We start from the raw sequence: 16385 nt of genomic DNA on the forward strand, positions 1-16385 counted from the left end.
GCACACCCCGGGGCTGGAGGGCTCTAGATTGAACCTTCTCCCCACACCCATTCCTGTGAGGCTCAGGTGCTGCCCACTAGGTACCCCCAGACGGCAGCTGACTTGTCTCTCCTTAAACCCTGATTTCCCACTGAAAATAGAGGGGAGAGGCCAGGCTGCTCAGCAGATAGTTGAAAGAGTTCCTCTGTCCACCTCACTCTCCACCCCCGCCCCATGAAGCAGAGATAAATGTTGGGGCCCCAGAAACCGCTGTCTGTCCCATCTTGTGAATATTTCACAGACCTACTGTGGGCGAACGGAAGATGGGCTCATTTTTTACAAAACTGAGTCCATATTTCCCACCGTGTTCATATCAGCATTTAGTAAATGCCAGTTAGTAATAAATTAAGGTATTTATTACTTTAATGTTTATTTTAATGTTTAATTCAATATTTAAATATTTAATTGATTTTGTATTCATTGAGCCACCTGTTAAATTTTTTGTTGTTGTTGCAGTTTTTGGCCGGTGCCGGGTTTGAACCTGCCACCTCCCGTATATGGGGCTGGCACCCTACTCCTTGAGCCAAATTTTTGGAGTGAGAGTATATGTGCTCTGCACAGGAGCCAGTTTGGAGGGTGCACTTGCTTCTGTGTGGGCTGCCATCATCAGATCCTGCTACAAGGATCCTCCCTCCTGGGAGGTTCATCTTAACCCAGAAGGGCTGTCACTCACCTGGCCTCACTTTCTGTGCAAAGGAGTTGAGATTCCTACCTATCTATAGCTACATACCTCATATAAAGTCTAGTTTATATTTATTAATAATAACATGATGTACACTAGGTGTAATGTGGACATGCGTACACTTTATGTCTCATAGGAGGCCTTGTGCGTCTCAAAAAGCCTTGGGATCCAGAGGACCAGCGGCCTCACCAGCAAACCCCTGGATCTGAATTGAGTACCTCACAAATGGCTGTTCCTGCTATATAGGCTTTTAGGGCTGAGTTAGCCTCTCTCACTGGACCAGGCTGCCCAGAGAGACCATGCAGCCCACAGGATAGGAGTTGTCCACAGGTTCTCCAGACACTCCTGCCCAACCTCTTTGACCAGCTGTTTCTGTCTTCTCTGTGGGGCTCCATCCTGGGAGCAGCTTTCCTCCTGGCCAGCTCTGGCCTCTCAGATGCAGTGAAATCTGTCTCCTGTGCCTTCACCCAGGGGTGCTGGTCCCACCCCCACTCCCTGCAGCAATGCAGACAAAATCTCTTCCTTTTTCCATGTGCAGAGACCTTGGCTATTTGAGGACAAAGATGTGGTCACCAAGCTGTCCCTTCTCTACCCCGCCTTCTCTCAGAGGCCTGGAGGCCTGACTTGGTTGTTCAGCCCTGACTTACTAGCTATATGAGCTTGAAGTGGCTCTGTCTCTTTTACATCCCAATTTCCTAATCTGCTGTAAGGGGAGTAGGGATAGTGATCTCAGCATTGCAGCCTCTCATGAGGGTAAAGGGAATGAGTGCCACCGGGAACCAGGCAGGTGCAGGCAGCTAGCTGCACCTTCCTGCCTCCACACCCCCCACGGCCCGGCTGGCCTCTTCCCCACAGACTCCCTGCTGACCAGGCATCTGTCCATCCCCCCTCTTGGCCCAGATGCTGTAGTTCTGTTGACATATCCTGAGTTGTTGTTTTTTTTTTGAGACAGACTCTCACTAGGTCGCCCTCAGTAGAGTGCTATGGCGTCACAGCTCACAGCAACCTCAAACTCTGGGGCTTAAGCGATTCTCCCACCTCAGCCTCCCAAGCAGCTGGGACCACAGGCATCTGCCACAACACCCAGCTATTTTTTGGTTGTAGTTGTCATTGTTTGGCAGGCCCAGGCTGGATTTGAACCCGCCAGCACTAGTGTATGTGGCTGGCGCCCTAGCTGCTGAGCTATAAGCGCCAAGGCCATATTCTGAGTTTTTAAGAGTCCCAGTACTGTGTAGGCCCATAGAGAGCTTGAGATCAACTCATCTTCCCAGGTCCTTGTCATGGAAACTGCCCTTGCTTTGATTCATAAATTTTTACTTGGGCAACTGTCTGAACGTCTAAAAGTGGGATTTTATGCTGATTCCCCAGTTCTGTCTGCTGGAGTGGGGCATAGTGTCTTGGCTATCAAGGTTTCTCAGATTTCTGATTCAGTCGCATTACACAGTTGTCTGTGGGCGGATTGCTTCCCTCTGAGTGTATATTAAAAAACAGCCCTGAGAGGCATCAGTTGGGGAACTGCTGGATGCCTTTAGTAGGTACCAGCTGTGTACTAGAGCCTGCTCAAGCCTGCTGGTAAGAGCCCGTTGATAAATTTTCAAGAATTTTGGGCCAGGTACAGTGGGTCATGCCTATAATTCTAGAACTCTGGGAGGCTGAGGTGGGTGGATTGTCCGACCAGCCTGAGCCAAAGTGAGATCTTATCCCTAATAACAGTCAGGTGTGGTGGGTGCCTCTAGTCCCAGCTACTTGGGAGGCTAAAGCAAGAGAATAACTTGAGCCCAAGAGTTTGAGGTTGCTATGAGCTATGATGCTACGGCACTCTATCGAGGGTGAGAAAGTAAGACTCTGTCTCAAACAAAAAAATTTTTTTCAAGAATTTTGCAGTACATTTTTTCTAATTTTTATAAATTTATAGGAATTTCACATTGCCTTTCAATACTATGTTGATAGATTGAATTCAGGCAAGGTGGGAGGGAGTATTTGTCCCACAGAAATGGACAAATGCAATAAATCAGCCTCCCTCCCACAAGCCAGTTATTGGCTTTCCAGGGTAGTTTGTTGGAATGCAGTTTATATGACTGAGTAAAAGCCACCTTCTGTATGACCTGACGTTTCTGAACTTCATAACACAGGGAGCTGGGACAGTTCAGAGCCAGCTTACTACAACTCTGTGTCACTATGCTCCAGGGTCAGGCAGCATTTAACAGGAGGGAAGGGAAGTTATTAACCCCTTGCCATCTCCTGCCACTTTATACATTTATGTTTCAAATGACAAGGCTTGAGCTGAAGAATGTAGGAGCCAGCCACCATCGCAGTGTTACAGGGCATTTGGGGCACGGGGTTCCAATTCCTCAGCTTTATTTTTGAGAAACATTAAGTAAGCCATTTATATTTTTAATATTCCAAAGCCAGTACCCCTTTCTAAATTATTTCATTTAAGTGCTTATATTAAATAGCGCTGGAGAACCACAAATAACTATCTTTAGTGGAGAGGGTCACCATTCACACTTTGTTCTTGGAATTTTCTTTTCCATAAGGTTCTGGGAAAGAACCTAAGTTCAGGCTCGGCACTTGTGGCTCAAGCAGCTAAGGCACCAGCCACATACACCTGATCGCTGGCACCAGGAGCTGCCAGGGCAGCTGGTCTCGGCTTCTCTCCCATCCTCGGTCTCATTGTTGTCATAGCACAGAATAGTGCTGAACTGAGAAACAAGGGCACCTGCTTCAGGAGGAAATGCGGATAGAGAGACCAAGTGACTCAGAAAGAGCAGGCCTTTTAATGATCTGGAGCCCAGGGTCTTTCTTTGGCTTTCCAGGGTAGCCTATTTGAATACAGTTTATATGACTTTGAGTAAAGGCCATTCGAGAGCTGGCAGGTTTGAATCCAGCCTGGGTCTGCCAAACAACAATGATGGCTGAAACCAAAAAATAGCCCGGTATTGTGGTGGGTGCCTGTAATCCCAGCTACTGGAGATTAGTAGGGGAATCACTTGAGCCCAGGAGTTGGAGGTTGCTGTGAGCTGTGATGCCACAACACTCTACCCAGGGTGACAGCTTGAGGCTCTGTCTCAAAAAAAAAAAACAAACCTAAGTTCAAAGGACAATGTTCTGTTTATGTTCCTTAGTGTTCTTGCTGGTTTCTCTAAATGTCACCTGAAATCTCTCTACTGGCAAAATCCCTTCCCCTCCTGTTAAATGCTGCCTAATCCCAAAGCACAGCAACATAGAGTTGTAGTAAGTTGGCTCTGAACTGTCCCAGCTCCCTGTGTTATGAAGCTCAGAAACGCCGGTCTGTCCCCAGTGTCAGGTCATACAGAAGGTGGCCTTTACTCAAAGTCATATAAACTACATTCAAACAGGCTACCCTGGAAAGCCAAAGAAAGACCCTGGGCTCCAGGTCATCAAAAGGGCTGCTCTTTCTGAGTCATTTGGTCTCCTACCCGCATTTCCTCCTGAAGCAGATGCACTTCCCATAACCTTGTTCCTCAGTTCAGTACTACTCTGTGCCATGACGCAGCGATAAGACTGGGGATGGGAGAGAAGCCGAGACCAGATGCCCCGCAGCTCCTGGTGCCAGGGATCTGCTCACAGGGAGTGTTTGCGGGGCGAGCTTTGTGTTTGAGCAGGTCTTAAGCCCCCAAGCCCTTTCTGATGTTTCCACAGAGGCTCCGTGGCCTTCAGGTTCAGAGCAGAGTGCAGCACGGCTGCAATGTCTCCTCTCCCTTTCTGGACCCTTCCCACGTAGCCTTCAGGGCTGATTACGTAGGGATGTAGTTTGCGAAAGTGCATCCAAAGGCATATTTAAGAAAGGTGCACTCTGTGTGTGTGCTGTGCCTCAGTTCTGTCTCACAGCTCACTTCTGGAACAGTGAAGAGAGAAACCATCTCACCAGGTTGTAAACAAATGAAAAGCCTACGGCAACCTCAAGCATATTTCTGCACTGAATAATGTTTTTTCCCAATATACTAAGACCAAAAATGGGAAACCTGCTTCTTGAATTCCTCATGTTTGTAGGAAAAGTATATTCAGTATAATGCCATTTTCAAGAAGTAATGGATTTGTCTGTACAGGGTATTTTGACAGCAACTGGTAAAAACCATTGTTGAAAACAAAAATTTTTGAATTTCATTTACCAGAAACTTTACATGGGATGTTATTTTTAGAACATTTTTAGCTCTGGGAGTAGTGACATTGCAGAGCCCTTCCCATGCACTCCATTTCCAGGTCATCTGTGCAGTGACAGGTTAGCTGTGTGTTGGAAAGTGACTGGGGGACATTGCTGTCAGTGCACATCGTTCTGTTCGGTGACTCACAGCTATTCTGACACATTCTTGAGTGAGTCACGTTGAGAGACGGGAAGTGCCCACCACCATGCTGAAATGGTGAATCACCAGAGCACGCTTCTGGATGGAACTTGCTGTCACCGAGTGACAGACAACTGGCTGCTGAGCCCTGAGCAGGTCCCTTCAACAGGGCCATGCCAGCACCCGCTCTGCTGTATTTGGGGTGTGGGATTTGCGCCCCAGGAGAACGTGGGGGCTCCTGGGGAGGGGTTCACGCACACTGTTGTACCTTTTACCAGGTGCCACAGGGATTGAAGACCGTCTGCAGGAGGGAGTCCCTGAAACCATCACTAAATTACAGGAAGCAGGCCTGCAGATTTGGGTTCTCACTGGCGACAAACAAGAAACGGCCATCAACATCGCATACGCCTGCAAACTGCTGGACCACGAAGAGGAAGTCATCACCCTGAACGCTGAATCCCAGGTCGGTGATTTCAGGGTGGCACTGATTCCCCACCGCAGCGTGGGGTGGCCTCAGGCCCAATTTGACCCCTAGTCAGGGCTCTCTCTGCAGGAAGGCCACAGTGGCGGGAGCAGGGGAGGGCCCATTTCTGGCAGCTGCCGTGAGAAGGACCCTTGCCCTCCGCATTCCTCTTAGCACCTGTTTTGTGTTTCTGAGGCTCAGGACGTGCTTGTCAGTGCTTGGAAAGATGTGGAATTTGCTGGACTTTCCTAGTACCAAAGGAATGTACATCTGGACTCTTTTAAGTCAAAATTTGCCCCGCCTTTCCCTGACATCCGATCCATGTCAGTAGCATCAGAGAAGTTTTCAGAATTCCAGGAGGAATTCCGTGGAGGCCAGGGCAGCTGATCATCTAACACTGACTTCTGAGCCTAGAATGTCTCAGGATGCTCCAAGAGGGACTGAGGGGGTTTTGAGCCACTTGTCTTTATTTATTTAAACCTCCAAGTGTATGGGGAGTATCTACAACATATGTTTTCCTGGACTGGGCTCTGAATCCTCATCTGAGCACCCACTGTAAACATTCCCCTGGGTGGCTCCCTGCTCTGTGCAGGAAGCCTTTTCACTGCGCCTGAACCCTCCTCCCCTGGCCTTTCTGGTGTGGCCAGGGCTGCCGTAGCTTCTCTGGGGCTTTTGGAGAGATCCCAACTCTTCCTGATCCTCACCATCAACTGTCAAGACTTGGGAGTGTGCAATGATTGCCAGTTGGGAGCATCCCTTTCTGAGACGGACTTGATAAAGAAGATTTCTGCTTCTTGAATTATGACAGCACCCTTCCACCCATCCCCCAGTCCCCAGGGCCTTCCACTCCTCTGCATCTGTCTGCAAATGCAGCAAAGGCTGCCTGCTAAAGCTTTCTTGTCCACATGGCACACAGACACCTTTCACCTCCAGCAAGTGGCTCCCAGGTCCCCTCCAGTCCAGACTCCCACCATTGTGAGACCTGCCCTCTCTGTGCTTCCATATTGGCCAGAACATCCCCTTCCTCCCGCACCAACTAGGGGCCACCCTGCTTCAGAGCCTGTGCCTTGGCCAGGGCCTTTTGGTTTTTTTGTTTTTTGAAAGTGACCTCTTCAAGAAAGTTTGGAGATTTATACTTAAGGGTTGACCTGATGACCCAGCCATTGCTTTTAATTTTTTAAGAATTTGTGTACAGTAAAGTTGCCCCTTTTTTTGTTACATAGTTAACATGAATTTTAACACATGCATAGATTCATGCGACCACCACCTACCCAAGACCCAGGAGAGTCCATCATCCCCCAGATGCTTCCAGGCTACTCCTTTGCAGCTGTAACTTCCCTCCTTCCCTAACCTCTGAGAAACACTTCGTGACTATCGTTTTGTCTTTTCTCGAATGTCAGGCAGCATAGCAGTGTGTGATTTGGACGGCCAACTTCTTTCACTCTGGGTGGCATCTTTGAGAGTCATGGGTGTCACTGTGTGTCAGGGTTTCTTCCTCTTTACTGCTGAGTCACAGTTCATAAGACAGTGACCACACTTTGCATCCCCATTCACTCAAGGAGGAGTGTTTGAGCTGTTTCTCATTTTTGACAATTATGAATAGAACTGCTATAGATACTTGTGTACAGATTTTTGTGTGGACATAAGGGCAAGTACCTACAAGTGAGATTGCTGAGTCGGATGGGGAATGTGCCTGAGTTTCTCCAGCCTGTTTCCAGAGGGCTGTGCTGTTTTGTTTTCTCCAATCCTCATCAGCACTTGATATTGTTGATTTTTTTTTTCTGACTCCATTCTCATCAGTATGTGGTGCTATCTCATTATGGTTTTTAATTTGCATTTCACTAGGGGCTAATGAATTTGAACATCTTTTCATGTGCTTGTTTTACGGTCATAGGTCCTCTTTGATGAATTGATTTTTCAAATATTTTTCCATTTTTTGAATTCTATGTCTGCTTTTGAGAATTCTTTATATATTCAATTTATAAGTCATTTGTCTGATACATAATTGCTAAATATTTTATCCCTATCTGGTCTTTTCATTCTCCTAATAGTGTCTCTCACAAAACAAAGGTTTTTAATTTTGATGAATTTTGATTCATCTTTTTAAAATGTTATGGATGATACTTTTGATGCCGTGTCTAAGACATTCCTAACCATGAAGATTTCCTCCTGTGTTGTCTTCTAAAAGCATTACTGTTTAACATCTTATCTGTAGGCACAATCCATTTCATGTAAATCTGTATGTAATGTATGAAGTTCAGGTTAAACTTCATCTTTCTGCATGTAGCTGTCCAGTTAATCTAGCATCATTTAATTGAAAATATCTTCCAAAGGTCTTTACCCCTTTGTCAAAACTCAATCATATTTGTGTGAGTCTATTTCTAGACTTCCCATTCTGTTCCATTGACCTATGTGTATATTCCCTCCCTGATAACATACCACATTGACTATAGCAGGGTATCTTAAAAATAGGTGGTGTGATTCCTACAACTTAATTCTTAGTTCAAAATTTTTTTGGCAAGTCTGTTTGCCATTTTTTTTAAGTCAGTTTTTTCCTGTCTACAAAAATGCCTATTGGAATTTTGATTGAATTGTGTTAAATTTATAGATTAATTTGGGAAGACTAGATATTTTTATTATTTTAATCTTCCCATCTAAGACCATGATATCTCTCTCAAGTTTTCAGTTCTTATATTTCTTTCATCAGCATTTTATTATGTAATTTGAACAAAAATATCCTATACATGTTTTGTTAAATATATTTCTAAGTATAGATGCTCCCCAAATTATGATGAGGTTGCCTCTTGATAAACCCATTGTAGATCAAAATATTGTAAGTTGAAAATGCATTTAATACACAATAAAACCATCATACAGTTGTAAATCTTAAGTCAAGCCATTGTAAGTCAAGGACTATCTGTATAATTTTGGGGAGGTAATACAAAAAGTATTTTAAAAATTTTGTCTTCCTATTGTTTATACCACAGTTGACTTTTTTTTTCTATTGCCCTGGATAGAGTGCCATGGTGTCATAGCTCACAGCAACCTCAAACTCCTGGGCTCAAAGGGATTAGGGGTGCCAATCCTCCACCCTCACAGAGCAGTCAGAAATCTCCAGGTGACTTTTGACTCTCCAAAATCTTTTTTCATTATTGTTTGGGATTCACTGAGGGCACAAAGAATTAGGTTACACTGATTGCATTTGTTAGATAAAGTCCCTGTTATAATTGTGTCCCACCCCTAAGACGTGTGCCATATACTCCATGACTCCCATCCTTTCTATCCTCCCCTCTCCCTGCTCTCTCATTCCCCTACCCCTCCACCCCATGTATTAGATCCCCCCCTCCACCCCATGTATTAGCTCATCTACTGCCTTGATATTAGAATTGAGTACATTCTTGCTTCTCTATTCCTGTGATGCTTTACTAAGAAGAATGTGTTCCACTTCCATCCATGTTAATACAAAAGATGAAAAGTCTCCATATATATATATATATACACCAGAGCTTGTTAATCCATTCCTGAGTTGATGGGCATTTAGGTTGTTTCCACAATTTGGCAATTGTAAACTAAGCTGTGATAAACAGTCTAGTGCAAATGTCCTTGTTATAAAATGAATTTTTTTTCTTCTGGGTAACTGCCTAGTAATGGCAGGATCAAATGGGAGGTCTAATTTGAGTTCTTTAAGGATTCTCCATACTTTCTTCCAAAAAGGCTGTATTACTTTGTTGTCCCACCAACAGTGTAAAATGTTCCCTTCTTTCCACATCCACACCAGCATCTGCAGCTTTGAGATTTTGTGATGTGGGCCATTCTCAGTGGGGTTAGGTGGTATCTCAGGGTAGTTTTGATTTGCATTTCTCTGATGATTAGGGACGATAAGCATTTTTTTTAAATTTTCTCTATACATGTACATGTGTTTATTTGGTTTCCACTTTTTGCCCTCACAAAATTAAAAAGGCTTACGATTTAATAACAATAGCAATGTTTAAGATAATGACTAGAAACAAAAACCTCGTAAAGAACAAACAAAGATAAATACATTCAGAAAAGAAACCAGATGATTGCTGCAGAGAAATATTGAACAATAATAATAATGTAAAAAAAGTAACATTCGCATTGTCAGATAAAAGTATGTCTATCATAGAATGCTTTGACTCTGGGGTTCAGTGTGGAGGGGACCATGAGGATTTTTTCATATGTTTGTTAGCCATTCATGTGTCCTTTTTAGAGAAGGTTCTATTCATGTTTCTTGCCCAGTGATATATGGGAGTCTTTTTTTGTTGATGAATTTGAGTTCTCTGTAGAGCCTAGTCATTAAGCTTTTTTCTGATTGAAAATATGCAAATATCCTTTCCCATTATGTAGGTTGTCTATTTGCTTTGTTTTTGTTTTTGTGTTGCAGTTGTCATTGTTTAGCAGGCCTGGGCCAGGCTTGAACCCACCAGTCTCCATGCAGGTGCCAAGCCTGTCTATTTGCTTTGGTTGTCGTCACCTTAGCTATACAGAAGCTTTTCAGTTAATTAAGTCCCATTGGTTTATTTTTGTTGTTGTTGCAGTTGCCATGGAAGTCTTCTTCATAAAACCTCTCCCCAGGCCAGTATCTTCAAGTGTTTACTTCACACTTTCTTCAAGGATTTTTATTGTCTCATGCCTTAGATTAACTCTTTTATCCATCTTGAACCATTTTTGTGGGTGGTGAGAGGTACGGGTCCAGTTTCAGTCTTTTACATGTGGATATCCAGTTCTCCCAGCACCATTTATTGAATAGGGATTCTTTTCCCCAGCATATATTCATCTTTAGTTTATCAAATATCAGGTGGCTCTAAAATGTTAGTTTCATCTCATGGTTTTCTATTCAGTTCCAAATGTCAAGGTCTTTCTTTTTGTGCCAATACCATGCTGTTTTGAGCACTATGGCCTTGTAGTATAGCCTAAAGTCTGGTAGGGTGAGAACTCCCCCCTAGCTTTGTTTTTGTTACTAAGAATTGCCTTGGTTATGAGGGTTTTTTTCTGGTTCCATATAAAATGAAGAATTATTTTTTCCAAATCTTAAAAATATGATGATGGTATTTTGATGAGGATTGCATTGAATCTGTAGATTGCTTTGGAAAGTATAGACATTTTGACAATGTTGATGCTTCCCAGCCTTGAACATCATATTTTCTTTCATTTGTTAGTATCTTCTGCTATTTCTTTTCTTAGGGTTTCATAATTTTCTTTGTAGAGGTCCTTCACCTCTTTTGTTAGGTATATTTCTAGACATTTCATTTTCTTTGAAGCTACTCTGAAGGAAATTGTGCCCTGGATGAGCTTCTCATCTTGGTTGTTATTGGCATATACTATGGCTACTGATTTGTGGACGTTGATTTTATATCCTGAGACATTACTGTATTTTCTGATCACTTCCAGGAGTCTTTGGTTGAGTCTTTGGAGTCCTCTAAGTATAAGATCATATCATCAGCAAAGAGGGAGAGTTTCACTTCCTCTGCCCTGATTTGGATGCCCTTTATTTCCTTCTCTTGCCTGACTGTATTGGCTAGAACTTCTAGCACTATGTTGAATAGTAGTGGCGATAGAGGACAGCCTTGCATGGTTCCAGTTCTAAGTGGAAAAGCTTTCAGTTTTACTCAATTCATTATAGTATTAGCTGTAGGTTTGTCATAGATGGCTTTGATCAGATTAAGGAATGTGCCACTTATACCTATAGTCTTAAGTGTTCTAGTTAGAAAGGGATGCTGGATTTTATCATATGCTTTTTCTGCATCTGTTGAGAGGATCATGGTCATTTGGTTTTTGTTTTTGCTTCTGTTAATATGGTGAATTATGTTTATGGACTTGTGTATGTTAAACCAGCCTTACATCCCTGAGATGAAACCTACTCTATCATGATGAATGATCTTTTTAATGTGTAGCTATACTCTATTTGCTAGGATTTTATTGAGAATTTTTGCATCTATATTTATTAATGAAATTGGTCTGAAGTTCTCCTTTTTAGCTGGGTCTTTTCCTGGCTTTAGTATTAGGGTGATATTTGCATCATAGAATGGGTTGGGGAAGATTCTTTCCTTCTCAATTTTTTTTTGTTTTTTTTTTGGGGGGGGGTTTGGCTGGAGCTGGGTTTGAACCCACCACTTCCAGCATATGGGGCCAGTGCCCTACTCTTTTGAGCCACAGGTGCCACCCCCTTCTCAATTTTTTGAATTAATTTCTGCAGTATGGGAATAAGCTCTTCTCTGAAGATTTGATAGAATTCTGGCATGAAGCCATCTGGACCAGGGCATTTTTTGTTGGTGGTGAGAAGTTTGATTGTTTCTTCAATCTTAGTTCTTGAAATTGGTCTCTTCAAGACTTCTCTTTCTTCTTAATTAAGTCTAGGGAGAGGGTGCAATTCCAGATATTGCTCCATTTACTCCACATTGTCAAATTTCTGGGTATAGAGTTTCTTGTAGTACTCAGAGAAGATCTCTTGTATTTCTGTGGCATCTGTTGTTATTTCATCTTTATTGTTTCTGATAGAGGTTATTTGAGATTTTACATTTCTGTTTCTAGTTATTCTGGCCAAAGGTTTATCAATTTTTTTTTTTTTTGAGACAGAGCCTCAAGCTATCCCCCTGGGTAGAGTGCCATGGCATCACACTCACAGCAACCTCCAACTCCTGGGCTCAAGAGAGTCTCCTGCCTCAGCCTCCCAAGTAGCTGGGACTACAGGTGCCTGCCACAATGCCTGGCCATTTTTTGGTTGCAGCCATCATTGTTGTTTGGCGGGCCCAGGCTGGGGATTCGAACCCGCCACCTTAGGTGTATGTGGCTGGCGCCTTAGCCGCTTGAGCCATAGGCGCCGAGCCAGGTTTATCAATTTTTAAAATTTTTTCAAAGAACCAACTTTTTGTTTCATTAGTTTTCTGAATGATTCTTTTGTTTTCAATTTCATTCATCTCTAATTTAATTTTGGTTATTTCTTCTCTTCTGCTGGGTTTGGGATTAGATTGTTCTTTTTCCAATTCCATAAGATTGTTCATGAGTTTGTTGATGTGCTGTCTTTCTGTTTGTCACATGTAGGCATCTAATGTGATAAATTTACCTCATAGGACTGTTTTTGTTGTATCCCACAGGTTTTGGTAGTTTGCATCTTCATTGTTGTTATGCTTGAGGAATTTAATGATTTCCTCTTTTATCTCTTCCTGAACCCAGCTATCTTTCAGCATAAGGTTGTTTAATGCTAGGATGTGATCTATTTTGGAGTATGTTCCATGGATTGATGAGATAAATGTATATTCCTTACCTTTGGGATGGTGTGTTCTGTATATGTTAATTAATCCCATTTGTTTTAGGGTCACATTTAAGTCCTTTGTATTTTTGTTTCATTTCTATTTAGAGGATATGTTCAGTTCTGTTAGAGGGGTGTCCCTGGCTATTATGGTGTCATGGGATATCATATTGATCAGACTCATAAAGGTCGATTTCATAAATCTGGGAGTATTTAAGTTGGGTGCATAGTTATTTAAAATTGAAATGCCTTCTGGTTATATTATTCCCTTGACCAGTATAAAGTGCCCATCTTTGTCTTTCTTAACTTTAGTTGCTTTAAATCTGCTTATATCTGAAAATAAGATTGCAACCCCTCCTTTCTTCTGATATCCATTTGCTTGAAATACTGTTTTCCATCCCTTAACCCTGAGACTTGATTTGTCCTTCAAGGCTAGGTGTGTTTCCAGGAGACAGTGTGTGGGTGGCTTGTGCTTTTTTTTTTATCCAGTCAGCCAGCCTGTGCCTCTTCAGTGGGGAATTCAATCCATTGACATCTATTGAGGGAATTGATAAATGTGGCAGGATTCTATTCATCTTCTTTTGTGAAATTCTGTTGTGTAGTTTTATCGTTTGCACCATTTTGGAAGCTAAGTTTTGACCTTTAGCTTCTGTGTGTTTACTTTGCTGGTGGTCCATTGTGATGATCAGTGTTTAATATATATATATCATATTGTATGTATTATGTATATATAAAATACTAAGTGGATAGGTCTTAGTATTTCTTGTTGAGCTGATCTTGTGAATTTTCTCAGTGTTTCTATATCTGCAAAAGATTTGATTTCTCCATCAATTTTGAAGCTTTGTTTAGCAGGATACAGAATTCTGAGCTGAAAATTGTTTTGTTTAAGAATGTTGATGGATTGCCAGGTCATGGAAGAAGCCCAAGTGCCCATCGATCCACGAATGGATCAACAAACTGTGATATATGTACACCATGGAATACTATGCAGCTATAAAGAAAGATGGAGACTTTGCGTCCTTCATGTTCACATGGATGGAGCTGGAAAATGTTCTTCTTAGCAAAGTATCACAGGAATGGAAGAAAAAGTATCCAATGTACACACACCTATTATGAAATTAATTTAAACCTTTTTATATGAAAGCTATAACCTAATAACAACCTAAGGATATGGGGAGGGGGGAGAGGGATTTGAGGGTTCACCTCTGTGGTTCATCTTGCAAGGGTACAAGTGAATCTTTCTATGAGTAGAATATGAATGTTTTGACATAATAACTAAGAAAGTTACATGAAGGCTATGTTAACCAGTTTGATGGAAGTGTCTTGGATTGTGTATGAAAACACCACACTGTACCCCCAAAGTGCATCAGTGTACACAGTTACCATTCAATAAAAAAAAAAAAAAAAAGAATGTTGATGGAGTAGCTATTTTCCTGGCTTGGAAAGTTTCCATTGAAAATCTTCTGTTATCCTAATGGCTCTGCCTCTGTTGGTCACTTGGTGCTTACTCCTGGCTGCTTGCAGAATTTTTTCTTTCATTTTGACTTTGGATAGGTTCATTACAATGTGTCTTGGAGAAGCTTTTTTTGAGTTGAGATGACCTGGGGTTTGATATCCATTTGAAAGGAGTATATCCAGATCTTCAGTAAAATTTGGGAAGTTTACATTTATGATAGTCTCCAGTAGGGTTCCCATTCATTTGGAACAATTTTCTTCCCCTTCAGGGATCCCTATTATTCATATGTTCGAACACTTCATGGAGTCTAGTAGTTCTCTCAGTGACTGTTCTGCTTTCTCTCTCTTCTTTTCTGCTTATTTGACTAGCTGGGTTAACTAGAAGACTTTATCCTGTAGCTCTGGGATTCTTTCTTCTCCATGGTTCAATACATTTTTGATACTTTCTACTGCATCTTTTCATTCCCTGATTGTCTCTTTTATTTATTTCTTTAAGCTCCACCATATCCTTTCTATTCTACATATCTGTCATCTGACTTTTGGTTCTGTTTTTCCATTTTCTCATCCATTCCTTTTATTGTCTTTATCATCCATATTTTAAATTCCCTTTTTATAAAATCCATTAATTATTTATAGGTGAAGTCTTCTGTATTAGCTGCCTCATGGTCCCTTAGGAGAGTTGCTCTGTTTTGATTTTCCATGTTACCTGAATTTTTCTGTTCCTCTCTCCTCCTTCAAGCATAGGTCTTCAAGTGGCTTCCTAGTATCAGGCCAAAAGGAAGAGAAGTGTGAAGCTTAGGCAGGGAGAAACAAGAGGGAAAGAAAGGAAGAAGAAAAAAGAAGGAAAGAGAAAAAGAAAAGAAAAAGGAAAAAGAGAAGGGGGAGTGAAAGAAGAATTAACAAATAGGAGAGAATGAGGACAGGAAGAGACAATGAGAGTGATGGAAGAAATAGTATTGATTGGCACAGTGTTAAGGCCACACCTGCAATTCAAGGATTTTGTGGGGCTGGGCTGGGTGGGTTCCTCGAAATCAGGAGCTCCTTACCAGCCTGAGCAAAGCCAAATGCTTTCTCTGCCAAGTCCTTACTCTTGATGAAAGTAAAAATGGATGTTAAGAATAGAATCAACCAAACAAATTAGCAAAAACAAAACAAAAAAAGGTCAAATAGGGCTCAGCGGCTAGGGCTGAGCATACAACAGGGCTGGCAGGTTCTAACACAGCCCAGGCCTGCCAAAAAACAATGAAAACTACAACAGCAACAAAAAAGCCAGATGTTGTGGCAGGCACCTGTAGTCCCAGCTACTTGGGAGGCTGAGGCAAGAGAATCGCTTGAGCCCATAAGTTTGAAGTTGCTGTGAACTGCTACACCACAGTGTTCTACCAAGGGTGACACAGTGAGACTCTGTCTCAAAAAAAAAAAAAAAAAAAAAACTCAAATGGCCAAAATCAGTAGCAACCTCTGCAACATAGAAAAGAAGAGAAAAAAAAAATTAAGTAAAAATTAAAATAAAATAAGTTACTATAAAAAATTATATATATATGGGGAAGGGACCAACTTTAATAGGAATATGTATGGTACAATATGTCCCCAGGACACCAGGTGCTGCTGTGGGTTTTTTAGGAGATGGGGAGCATAGCTGGCAACCTCTATGGTCTATATTCCTAACTTAGTTGCCCTTGGTGATTGCCTAATTATTTTCTCAGCATTCAGACCCTACTGGGTTGCAATTTTAAAGCTCTCCAGAATCCTTCAGGGGCAGGTTTCACAGTACCCAACACACACACACACACACACACACACACCCCAGGTCCCATGGGCTGCAGCAGTGCCTCAGTCTGTTTTAAGAGTGGAGTTCTCATCCTGGCAGATGAAATTCATCATTGCTCACCTTATACTCCCAAGCTCAAGCTCCATTGCAACCTTAAACTTCTGAGCTCAAGTGATTCTCTTGCCTCAGCTTTCCAAGGAGCTGGAACTCCAATCACCTGCTGTGGCACCAGGCTAGTCTTTCTCTTTTTAATAGAGATGGGATCTCACTCTTGGTCAGGTTGCTCTTATGCTTTAGGCCCCTGGGAAGACCTTCTCATGACCTTTCCACAGTGGCAGTCACCTGTATGAGATTTCCCATATGGCTGCCTCATCAGCCACCAAACTAATGGTACATCCACT

At 42.2% G+C, this 16385-nt stretch overlaps 1 protein-coding gene across 1 annotated transcript in view; it reads left to right on the forward strand.

The window, feature by feature from the left end:
* The window catches only part of ATP10A (ATPase phospholipid transporting 10A (putative)), a 206197-nt gene that overhangs the window by 168319 nt on the left and 21493 nt on the right, over positions 1 to 16385 (forward strand). The window contains exon 13 of the mRNA XM_012811611.2: positions 5304 to 5488. Within this exon, the coding sequence (XP_012667065.2) occupies positions 5304 to 5488 (185 nt within the window). The remainder of the gene's footprint in view (positions 1 to 5303; positions 5489 to 16385) is intronic.

Source organism: Otolemur garnettii, unplaced genomic scaffold, assembly GCF_000181295.1.
Source record: "Otolemur garnettii isolate 467f Iridium unplaced genomic scaffold, OtoGar3 scaffold00170, whole genome shotgun sequence".
Classification (NCBI taxonomy): Eukaryota; Metazoa; Chordata; class Mammalia; order Primates; family Galagidae; genus Otolemur; species Otolemur garnettii.